The 12207-nt window shown below is 50.7% G+C and overlaps 5 protein-coding genes; 3 read left to right on the plus strand and 2 right to left on the minus strand.

Annotated features, from left to right (window-relative positions):
* Window positions 1–777, minus strand: part of CHC_T00004977001 (hypothetical protein) — a 1029-nt gene extending 252 nt beyond the window's left edge. Inside the window, exon 1 of the mRNA XM_005716750.1 lies at window positions 1–777. This exon is cut by the window's left edge and continues 252 nt beyond it. Coding sequence (XP_005716807.1) covers window positions 1–777 — 777 coding nt within the window.
* A 192-nt stretch (window positions 778–969) lies between these two features.
* CHC_T00004978001 (hypothetical protein) lies at window positions 970–2783 on the plus strand. XM_005716751.1 is given in 3 exon segments: window positions 970–1673; window positions 1767–2334; window positions 2335–2783. 2 exon segments carry the CDS (start codon window positions 970–972, stop codon window positions 2332–2334), a joined length of 1272 nt encoding a protein of 423 aa, XP_005716808.1. The 3' UTR covers window positions 2335–2783.
* A 609-nt stretch (window positions 2784–3392) lies between these two features.
* On the minus strand, window positions 3393–3599 carry CHC_T00004979001 (hypothetical protein). Its single transcript, XM_005716752.1, has one exon. The coding sequence runs from the start codon at window positions 3597–3599 to the stop codon at window positions 3393–3395; it is 207 nt and encodes a 68-aa protein (XP_005716809.1).
* Window positions 3600–7204: 3605 nt separating this feature from the next.
* On the plus strand, window positions 7205–9163 carry CHC_T00004980001 (hypothetical protein). XM_005716753.1 is given in 2 exon segments: window positions 7205–8521; window positions 8522–9163. The coding sequence occupies 1 exon segment, from the start codon at window positions 7205–7207 to the stop codon at window positions 8519–8521; it is 1317 nt and encodes a 438-aa protein (XP_005716810.1). The 3' UTR covers window positions 8522–9163.
* A 332-nt stretch (window positions 9164–9495) lies between these two features.
* On the plus strand, window positions 9496–9810 carry CHC_T00004981001 (hypothetical protein). Its single transcript, XM_005716754.1, has one exon. It carries the CDS (start codon window positions 9496–9498, stop codon window positions 9808–9810), a length of 315 nt encoding a protein of 104 aa, XP_005716811.1.
* The last annotated feature ends 2397 nt before the right edge of the window (window positions 9811–12207 follow it).

Raw genomic sequence — 12207 nt, forward strand, 5'->3', positions numbered from 1 at the left:
GACGCCGCGGCCGCGCCGGACGCCGCGCCCGACATCTCCGACCCCTCGCTCGACGCCCCGTCCATGCAGGACACGGCGTCCAGCAACGGCACAGAGGCCGCCGTCACCGCGCGTCTCGCCGAGCTGCGCTCGGGCGAGCTGCTCGCCCTCCTGCTCGCCCCGGACCTCGACGACAGCCTCACGCCCGGCGCCATCATCGGCTCCACGAACACCGCCCTCTTCCACCTGCTCCCGCTCATCCTCGCCGCCATCCACCGCCTCGGCGAGTCCAGCGCAAAGCGCGACACCTTCGTCACCCTCATCTCCGTTCTGCGCGCCAGGATTGCCGCCTGTCGCGGACTCAAGCTCAGGTTTTTGCTCCTCATTAAGAACGCAGGCTTTGCTAAGCAGTGGGAAGTCAAGCTCGTGCATCGCAAGGATTGCTACACGAGCGCCAGGCATGTCCTGGATGACCTCGCTAGGGATTTGAAGAGCCAGAATGAGAGCGGCCGCAGCTTTAAAATGGCCCGCTCTTTGACGCAGGTCGACCGTGCGGATAGTAAGGATGTGGAGGGCTGGGTGGACAATACGGATATGGTCATTGCGTTTGCGATTAAGAAGCTGCTGCACAAAACCCGTGGCATTCGCACGCGCCCAATGAAGTGGCATATGCGCACCGTCAAGAACGCCTTTCATGGGGCGGAACTTGTGGACGGCATCATGGAACGCGCTAATTTTACATATCGAGAGGAGGCGAGGATGCTTGCGCAAAAGCTGGTCGACCTTGGTATGGTTCATAAGATGGGCTCTCGCGCGCAAAAGTTAACCGACGACAATAGAAAGGTGTATCAATGTCGTATTGCGTTGCAGAGGGATGACCAAGGGCATTGTCGTCTTGTTACGGATAATGGGGTTATCAAGGAGTGGGACAAGGTGCTATGTGAGCCGTTTACAAAGGTATCGCAGATTGAGATTCAACTCGCAATGGATATGATCGACCTTCAGAGCTACGAGTTTTGGACGAATTCGGTATACATCAAGGGCGTTGAGAAGGGCCATCATTACGGATATAGGGCGGTTACGCACCCACTCCATTGCCTCGGTTCAGACATTGACTCACACATAGATACAAGCAAGGCGTTGAGTGACGACCCGTTCCTCTCGGAGGACAGCGGGCTCACCGACGGTGACGACCTTTCCGTCAGCTATGGCGGGATTTCGTTGGAGGACATCAATCATTTGCAAGAAGATGCCGCTGTTGTGGGGTCGGTCATCGTACGCAAAGTGTTTGCCAGTATCGCGCGACCCATGATCGTGGAATTGCGTATTCCGATGGAAAACGCAGACCTTGACTCTGATGACCACCACACAATTCTTCGACCAGGGTTGCTTGTCAAGGAAGGCGATAACTTGATGCAAGATCTCGGGGTGGAGATCATGTTCCAATGCTTCAACCATGTGTGGGCACATTCCACAGTGTACGCGGACAAGGAGAGTGAAGTTCCTTTCAGTGTGCATTACGAGGTGTTCCCGACTTCACCTTCGCAAGGGTTTATGGAAGCTGTAACTGGACTGCAGAGCTTGAAGAGCTACAACTGGCAGCAATGGAGAGACGAGCATGGGAGTAGTAAGGCTCGAGTCAACGAGATGCTGCGGTCAACCGTGGGGGCTTACGTGGGAACTTACGTTTGCGGGTAAGTTTTTTTGCAGCGATTTGAATGAGGATGGAAGCGTTGATGAAGAAACTAACAAATGATTCTATATGTCTGCGTCTGGCGAATGGACAGTGGGCGAGACCGTCACTTTGATAACGTGTTGATCAAGGACGACAAGCATTTGTTACACATCGACTTTGGGTTCCTGATGGGCACAAGCCCGCCAATTGACGGTCCGCACATCGCGATCGCGCCTCAAATGGAGGCAGTATTTCGCGATCTAAAGGTATGGGACAAGTTTGTGCGGATGTGTGTAGACGCGTTCATCGCCCTGCGACGCGTGGCGCCAGCGATCATCCGGACGTCTGTGATCATGTTTTCCAAAGCCGGATACGAGGAGGAGCAGATCCGGTTGTACCTGCGGGGGCGGTTCAGCCTCAACGTGCACGAGCGCGAGGATAAGGCGGCCGAGACGCTGAGACGACAAATCGTCAACTCGTCCGGCGACATCAAGACACGGTTCAAGGCGTTCGCGCATGAGCACATCGACCCCGCGTGGTACGGGCTGCTAGAGAAGGGCTTCCCCCCCGCTGTCGCCATTATGAGGATAGTCGACGCCAAGGAGCAGAAGGCCGCCAAGAAACTGTCGCAGCAGACGACGGTCGAGGTCAGGGAGGACGAGAAGATTCACCTGCGGTGAGCGAAGGGGTCTATTGGGCTGTGCGCGCAGCGGGAGGAATTGGGTTTTTTCCTCTCAGCGCTTTTCCGGTGCAGAGAGGCAGCACTGTACAATACTGTACGTAATGAGTTAAATTTTAAGTCGCCACCGCTCACCTGCCGCGTGGCACCCGCCACAGATGCTATCTCCATCGCACTGCTGGGAAAGTGTACGAAATACCTCGGCTAGTGTCTATTACTGTAGACCTTTGTCCTCATATGAGGACATTATTCGACCTATTTTATTCTTGACTTGGGCTTCCTCGACAAGAAAGGAAATGATACCCCCGCCACTGTACTTGACTTCTGACTTGGGGACAGAAAAAACTTTGTGAGAATTGCATGTTCTTCCTGGTCGTTTTTAGATGTGTCTGGAAAAGAAGCTTTGTTAAACCACCTTAAAATCGCATGTAAAATTACTTCGAATCCACATACGCCAGTTTTAAAAAGGAGCTATGCACTCAATCTGCATTACATTCTTCATCGATCTGCGTATTCGAAGCTGCTACCCCGGTGTTCTGCAAGATATTATTGGCGAAAACAAGTGCGTTAAGGAAAGTGACAACACCCACAAGGACAGATACTTTGTCCGACTTATCAACCTCATGCAACGGGGCGGCGCTTTTGCCATAGCAAGGACTGCAAATGTGTCTCGTTGGTGCAGAGACGGCGCTTTCCGTCACTGCCAAAGCTATCATCGCAATTTGACCTTAGAAGATCTTTGAAGAGGAAAAGGCCGGGTGTTACCAGATAGAGATTCATGTTCGTCACTGGGACGGGTGCGAAGGCCGTATGCTTTGACGCGAAGAAGGCGAGGAACGTCCGAGTCTGGGGCAAAGTCCGTGTTTTTGTTGATACGCGTGACGTTGTACAAGGGCGGGGGAGGAAAAGGATTCGGGGCGTCGTCGTCGTCGTCGTCGCCGCCGCCGCCGCGGTCATCAGCATCACCATTACTGTCGTCGGAGTTTGAGATCCTCTCGGCAGGTGGACACGGTGAGGGCTTTGGGGTGAAAAAAGGTAGGTCAAGGCGAACGCATTAAGTCACCATGCACGACTTCCGAGGGGCAGGAAAAGTCGGGGTGTGCGATGGTTTGAACGGCAATGCGTTCGGTCCCGCGGTGTTAGTGACGCCGCCGATAAGAACGGTAGTACCCGAGATGATTGTACATTGGGCTGAAGTGCCAACCTAGGATGCGGAGATGAGGCTTCCAGCCCAGCGGGAAGTGGTCTGCCCAGATGCGGTTTCATATAGGAAGACGGCGATGTTGTCGAAGTTTAGTGTGGATGTTTGAGATCAGCAATAGTACGGGGCGAGTTAAAATGCAGATGTTTCGGGTGATAACGACATATCTCGGTGGGATCACCGACTTCTACCGGAGCAGGATCTGGGGAGGCACCGATGGAATAGACGGGGAGATAGATTTGGCAACGGGCGGTTGCACGGGCGTGCAGGAGAAGCAGACATGCAAGCGGAAGGGAGGGACAAGGCATGACAGGGAAGGGCCGCAGAGGATGAGGCCGGCGACGAGAGCAAAAGGGATGAGACAAGAAGAGATGCGCCATGTGGCATGGGAAGCAATGGAAGGATTGCCGTTTGTGTCGGATCTTAGGTGTGTGTATGAGGAGAACGCTTTAACAACAGAATTAGTTTAGTTGAACTGTGGAGCAAGGTAGCATTTGGTAACAAGATGATTCTCTCATCAAAAGGTAAGAGTTGCCTTGTACTCATATGCAACTAAAGATAGACAAGGGGTCTGTTAACGACCGCTGAACAAATAGAAAACGTAGTGAAATAATTACGAAGCAACTGCGCACGAGAGAGGTATTCAAATATGAACACAGACTGTTAACGCGACAGGTATTTGAATATGAACATAAAATGTTCAGGACTCTGAAGGTGAAATGATGTACACGACATAAGACTGCACAAGTTTCACAGTGTGTGCTTGCCCTCACTCGAGCTTGGAGTCTAAGCTGACTCGAATCTCACGAGCGCCTTTTATTCTGCCCTTCTGGTACTGTAGTCACACTACTCATCCAGCTCAACAATTCCCTGCCCTTCACCTCCAGTGTCTATGGGACCAATGTCCTTTGTGAGGTCCCATTTCGTATTTTTCTTGACTTCCGCTTTCCCGACAAGAAGGGGAAAGACGCCCTCACCACCGTACTTCACTTCTGACGTAAGGAAACAGATTAATGAGAGTTCATGCTCTTCCTGGTCGTGTTTAGAAATGTCTGGTAAAGATACTTTCTTGAACAACTTTCAAACCGCATGTAAAATCATTTCGAAACCAAAAACCCTAATTCAAAAAGGCAGCTGGCTGCTCAATCTTTACCAGCGATGTGAACCCCGAAAACCGATGAGGTCCCTATTGCGAAATTTTTGTGTGTGCCATTTTTTCTAGTAAACGTTGTGTACTGTCAAATTATTAGTGAACCGCGTGATGCCCATCCTTACATGGTCACATGTCAGGTCACGTAGAGCTCCAGAGCCCTCAGGAAGAGCCGAAACTTCACTCACCGATATCGTCAGAACAACCATCGGCCAAACGTATTTCACAAGTAGACACACGGAATACGAAAAACTAGAAATAACTGATGTGGTATCGCAGCCCAGATTTGTAATTTGTGTCGGGCTGTGTTGACGTAGACCTTTATGATGCCCCATCCGATGTCGAGATTCTGTGTGCATTGATCTAATTTGCAATTCACCTGCGTTTGAATGATGAGGGCTACAGTAGAGAAAAAAGGGATGATGAAAGGTCAAGGATTTAGAGCTGTCTGTCTTGCTCAATTGACAACCGACAGTCAATTGAGCAAGTGAGAACGGCAGGAAATATCTTAAGAGCGAACTTCGAGCTACAGCGTGAAAGAAAAGGGGTAGGACAGAATAAACATCAACTTGTTGGCACACTGCAACAACTCGCAGCCCTCACCTGCGTGAGATCTGCTGTTCCGTCTCGCCCGACTCACGCTCTTGAGAGCAGCGCAAGCTCCCCGCGAGCATGCTGCCTGAGTCAAAGACACAAGCCCCGTCACTCGCTGCGGGTCCACTCTAGGACCATCCAATCGGACCGTTTATCCGACATTCCGGAATAAAGGATACGCGATCCTTTCCCTTACGGGCATATTGCCAACAGAAAACCCCGAGAATAATAGAAGATACCAACACGTACACTCACCAAGATGAGTACTCCGAACACTGCCCCTTGGGGAAATTTGAAACTTTGGACACCGAAACAAGAAGGCTTACACAACCTCTCACAACCTCTTTCTTGGCTATGCGACAGAAGTCCCATTGCTGAAAGAAGACGCTCTCCTTGCCGCCATTCGTGAAGATGTTTGAGTCATGGGGTTTGTGCATCCGGACATAGTCTGCAACTATGAGGTCTACAAAAAAAATCCGCAAATTTCTCAATGATCGACTTATTAATACCCCTGAGAGCCTCCAGTCCGGTGTTTCCATTGCACGTCGTGTCATATGTGCCATCTGGGGTTTTGATGGGTTCCAAGAGGACCGCCGTAAGGCGCTCGGCGTATTTGACGCTGCCAAACGCGGGGAATGGCATCCAGCCTCCCCATCATCCTGGTCCAGCCACCCGCTTTCACCATTTCCTCTTTCAATTCCCGGAACCCCACGCGGAGCGAGTCCCTCTCCGGGCGCACCAGCCACTATCAACACTGCATCAGGACATTCAACTCGCAATGATCCTACCGCCATCCTCAGAAATGCGTATCGCTATGAGAAACAGAAGTTCACCGGAGATGGAGAGCAAGACTGGTCGACCAAACTTGCCGGCTATAACTTCATGTGCATAGACAACAATATTCGTGCGGTTGAAAAGTTAGACACATGCATCATCTTCTGGAGGATGGCGCTCTACAATTTTACATTAATGAGATTGAGGGCAAATATGAAAACTGGGGTGCCGTAGTACAACTTTTTAACAATCGTTACTCTTCCGCTGCACGCAAGGAGCGCATGTCAAACAGTCTGCAGGCATTGTGCATCGCTACCTTTGAGAAGGGGGGATGCACTGAAACAGAAGCCTTACGCAAAATTATTCAGGAGATCGACCGCCTCGCTGCTATGTCACACACTGAGTGTCAAGCAGACCGTGCAAAGACGCATGTTCCTTCAAACAGCAGTCAAAGGACGCAATTGGGCCTTCATTGTGCTTTCGAACTCATACGGCCCCTCTCTCAAGCACAAAGAGCTCGTCGACCAACTAGAAAACGCCCAGCAGCAGTCCGTTGTTCATGCCATTTCTAGAGAAAATATCACTCCATCCGGATTCCGCCAATCACGCCGGCGGGCACCTGTCAACACAAACTACGCTGGAAAAGGACGATATGCGCGCCAACCTACAAGCATTCGCAGTGTTGTGCCGCGTTCCGGTGTGCACACACGCACTCCGCCACCTGCAACATTCGGTGGCACTGCGTCGCCGGGGAAAATTTAATGCTCCGTACAGTAACCCCGCCGTCGGAACGTGCCACAATTGCGGCCTGCCGGATTGTCGCTGGTTCCGCTGTAAGCAACCCCTAGATATGGAACGCGTTATGGAAAATCGCAGGAAGGCTCGATCTCACAAGAATTCCACCGGAAGTGCCAGAGTTAATACCGCTGAGATTTTACACGAGCTCTCATCTGAACTCAGTGAAGCTCCTTTGCTATCCGATGCCACCCAGTATTGCAGCGACAACGATGAAGACCCTGCGCCTAACGTCGCAAACACTCAATCAAAATTGCATGACGATCTCAAGGAGGCATCTTTCCAGCACGCCCAAAGCAGAGCTTCGTTCGACGCTGATGCCACTGTGTACGGCGATGATTGTGAGTCGGATTTTTAATGAGTGGCTTGTATTGCCGCCAAGTCCGTACACCTAGGCACAAGGTACCACCAGACAAATCGGATCATCACCTCCGCCGTCCAATACCCGCTCGACGGTTCGTTCGCCTCCGTCGATACGCAGGCATCACAAATTGCCCGCACTTTTCGGCGCGCATCCTCAACCGTGCTATGTCGGTTGACTCGCGCACGTTATCTGTTTATGGCTCTAGTCGGTTCTGCGGAGCCTGTTTAGACACTGGGGCTGAAAAGAGTGTTATTGGTTATGCGCAGGCAAAGGCTTACTGTAAAACGTTTGGCACACCAATGCATCTCCAGCCCTCACCGTTTTTCTACAAGTTTGGTGATGGTATCAGAAGCAGCCTCGGAACCATGGAGATACGGTTGCCATTCGCCCCTGGATATTTCGTACCTCTCTCCGTTGATGTGGTCTCAGCTGATATCCCATTGCTCATCGCCCTCGACACTCTAGATAGCCACAAGCTGTTGGCTGACAACGTCAAAAATAGTCTGGTATGCACAACCATTGGCTCGTCAATGCCAATCAGACGCGATCATGGCCACCTCTTCGTGAAATGGCACACACCAGAGGCACTGTTCACCACCTCTGAACTGAGACGTCTGCATCTTCATTTCTTTCATCCTCAGGCGCAGCGCCTGTACCGAATGTTGCGCAGAGCCCGACCAGAAGAGGTCAATGGCGAAACCATGCGGGTGCTAGAGGAGATCGCGTCGGCCTGTCGTGGCTGTAAGCAGCACTCATCGAGACCATATCGATTTCGAGTCTCTATACCGCCGAACACGATTGTGTTCAACGAGGAGGTTGCCTTAGACCTGTTTTGGATTGAAGGGAATCCAATTCTCCATGTTGTTGACACCCGCACAAATTTTCAGAATGTTGCCCTTCTCAAGGGACAGTCTGCCTGCTATGTGTGGTACGCCTTTGTCAAAGCATGGTCTTCTGTTTACGTGGGGTATCCTAACCGCATGGGCGCCGATCAGGGGTCCGTTTTTACTTCCAAATTATGGGAGGATGTTACCTTGATGCATGGTATTGAGCTCCAAATGTCAGGGGTAGAATCGCACAACTCACTTGGTGTGGGCGAACGATATCACGGTCCTATCAGACGCATCTTTCGCGTACTGCGAACGCAGTATCCCCAACTGGATTCCGAGGTTTCTCTGCGGCTGGTAGTGAAAGGTGCCAACGACACCCTCGGACCGGATGGACACGTCCCCTCGAAACTAGTGTTTGGTGTCGAACCCGTCTTTCCTGTATTAAATTCATCTCTCCCTGCACAGAGAGAGCGAATGTAGGCCCTGCAGGCAGCCCGAAAGGAAATGGCCACAATTGCAGCTGAGCTCCACCTCACACGTGCACTCAAGGCTAAGCTCCCACCCGCGACAAAATACAATATCGAGCCTGGCGACGATGTGTTAGTTTACCGTGAAAACGAGGGCGAATGGCAAGGTCCGTATACTGTCGAAAAGATCGTCGACAAGCACGTTTTTGTAGACTGAAAGGGTACGGAGAAACAGTTCAATATTGTCCAGGTTGTTCCCGCACCACAATGCCATGGAGATAAGGCGCTGCACAGACTCCTTGACGGGATGGCCCAGTGCCGATCTAATCCACCTCCCGGTGTTTTTGTCAGTGAGGTACTTCATCCTGCCGATCCCCGTGCACATTCGGGCATGTTTGATGAGGCAAAAAACAGGAGATGGAAGGACTCGCCAAACGCGGAGTGTACGAAATTGTTTGCTGGGAGGACGCTCCCGAAAACGCAAATACTTTGGGCGGTCGTTTTGTCCTCGCAATCAAAAATGCGAAGTCTGAACAAGAAGTCTACAGGGTGCGATATGTTGTCCAAGGATATACCGACACCGAAAAAAACCTATTGGTACACGACAGCACAAATTTGGGCCAATCTTCCATTCGCGTGCTCGTGGGTATTGCAACCATTTTCGGTTTTCGCATCTGGTCCCAAGACGTGTCACAGGCCTACCTACAATCAGTCGACAAGTTGATGAGAGAAGTCTATGTGAAACCGTGCCGCGAATTTAGACTCTCACATAACCACCTGTTGCGCCTCCTTAAGCACCTGTACGGCCATTCAGACTAAGTGGACTATTGGCACGTCACGTTTACCAGACACTTGACGGAAGAGCTCGGTATGACGCATACCACTGGCGACCTCTCTCTGTTTTTCACGGTAATTCACGACGAGCTATCAGGTATTACTGGTGCGTACGTGGATGACATTATACGTGCTGGCACCCCCGCTTTTGAAATGGCCTCTCGACTTACAGAGCAACGATTTCAATCGAAGGAGAGAGAGTTCGACTCAATTACGTTCGCCGGAATCGAAATAGACCGCACGGAGTACGGATTCATTATGCACCAAACGCGATTTGCCAACAACATCAAACAACTACAACTTGACTGCACGTTCAAACAGTACCGCTCCAAACGGCAGGAGCTCGCCTGGCTTGTCCATACCCGACCAGACATTGCCGCTGATGTCAATGTTGCCGCGCAAGTCGAGAGACATATTCATCAAGGACCCAGTCTCGGAATTCGAACTGGACCCTACGCAATGTCTTAAACTGCTCCGCCCCCTATATGGTCTTTGCGAATCTGGAGATCTATGGCACGCCACCCTCCACGCTCATCACCGAAACGACCTTGGCATGAAGCCTCTGCAAATAGAATCTGCTTTGTATGCATTCATGGTTGACGGTGTACCGAAGGGACTTTCAGAGCATCTCCACCGGCGGAGTCTAAATCCTAAAATCGCCTGCCACATGTTTTACGTTTACTGGTCAGCCTAAATTTAATTTTTGGGGCGATTCCCAAACGTTTTCTGCTCCACCGGTGATTGCTCATTTAGGAACACGCGATGCTTGCATCGCCAGAATAGTACCAACACGTGTGGTACACCTCACACGTGTTGTTGTGTCAAACAACCCAAAGAGAGAGGTCGGTATTTCTGATCGCGCTACCGCAGTGGAAAATTTCAGCTCCGCGGTGAAGCTAGACGCAAATGTCGTCGTCGGGGAGTGAGGAGGAAGTCTTTATCACCAGGGCAGTCGCGACGTCTGCAGCAATCGCTAATTAACTTGTCGCACGATCGCAGGAACGAAAACATGGAGGATCTCTGCCCGGAAAAGCTCCAAACGGAAATGAGCTTCGACACCGCATAGCAGTTCAAATCGACCGAAACTACTTTTGTAGATTCACACAAGGCGTGCCTTTCTTTTCAGATGCGGAATTTGAACGCCGCTTTCGAATGTCACGAGCCGTGTACGAAGAAGTTAGAGATGCGGTCTTGCAAGCAGACGACTACTTCGTTCAAAGCCGAGATGGCACTGGCAGGTTGGGAGCTACCTCAGACCAAAAGATCATGTCAGCGCTTTGACAGCTTACGTGTGGAATATCCGCAGACGCTGTGACTGAAATAGTCGGGCTAATGGAGTCCAGCAACGCTGTATGCCTTAAGCGTTTCTGCGAGGCTATAGTTGATACATATGATGCAGAATGGTTGCGGTCACCGGATGAGCATGAGATGCAGGAGATTGAGGCTGCTTACAAGACACTGGGATTCCCAGGATGTATTGGCTGTCTCGACTGTGCCTCCTGGGAATGGGACAAGTGTCCGGTCGGATGGCAAGGAATGTACAAGGGAAAAGATAAGAACCGGTCTGTCGGATGGAGGTAATATGTGATGACCGTTTGTATATTTGGCATGTCATGTTTGGAAGTCCGGGTTCTAAAAATGATATCAACATTATGCACCAAAGTCCATTGTTCAACTCTATCAGGACAGGGGCATGGCCCCCTATCAGACCCGAGACAGAGGTAGCTGGGATGAAACTGGATTGGTGTTATTACCTTACAGATGGGATTTACGCGCAGTATAGAATCTTTATGTCATCAATAAGTGAGCCAGTCACGAAGAAGGAGAAGCTATATTCTTCATTCCAGGAGGGAACACGTAAGGCAGTCGATAGAGTTTTCGGGGTTCTTTTTCAACGCTTTCGATTACTGTACCAACCCTCAAGACTTTGGTACAAAGAAGATATGACCCCGATCGTGAGAGCGTGCTGTAGTTTACACAATAAGATTGTCAAGAGTAGACTTCATACGTACAACGGAACGGCAGCTTTGAGGTTTACAGATGAGGAGACTACTCTTCCAAGTGATATTCAAATTGTATCAACAGGAGAAGGAACTTATGAGCAGGCAACGTTCTGGCGCGAATACATTGATCCCATTGAGAAAACTACAGAGCATGTGAAACTGAAGAATGCGCTCGCTGAGCACATATGGAATCACGTTGGAGACGAAAGTGATTCAAGTCAGTGAATTAGTTGCTGCACTCTGACGTATGTTGTAATTTCTCAATCGCCCGTCTAGGTAAAGTACTGCGCCCTTGTCTCATTATTCCGCCTACACAATCTCACTATCGTACTCCCGAGGCGGTTGAGTGAGCATTTCAGAAAGGCTAAGACCACGTGGGCCAACACGGTTGGGGAATTCAGCCTCAGAATCTTCATCGTCAGTCATACTCTTTCCATTGCTTTCCACCCTCGCCCTTTTGGTAGTCTGGCCTGACCTCTCTGCGGGCCCAGATTCATGATCTGAAGTTTGTCCATTTATGGTTGGGGCTGAAGCCGGGGCTGACGTCTCGATATTATCGGGACTCGCCGCCTCTGACCGCTGCTCATTGACATCACGATTGGGAGGTATATCACGAGAGGCATCTCGAGATGACGAGCCACGGAGCTTGTTACTGCAGGTTCCTGCTATGCCCTGGGCATTATATCCCTCATTTTCTGCTTCATTCATTGACATTAAAAGCCGTTTGCGCAGTAGCCGCTTACCCATCATCCGTTCCTCGTCAGTTGCATCAGAATCCTTCGCAAAAGGTAGAGATTCAGCCATATTCCAGTCCAACCTCCTCTTTGCAATTAACAGTTCGCGCTCCTTGGTTGTCGCTTTG

The sequence above is a fragment of the Chondrus crispus genome, genomic scaffold (genome assembly GCF_000350225.1).
Source record: "Chondrus crispus Stackhouse genomic scaffold, scaffold_26, whole genome shotgun sequence".
Lineage (NCBI taxonomy): Eukaryota > Rhodophyta > Florideophyceae > Gigartinales > Gigartinaceae > Chondrus > Chondrus crispus.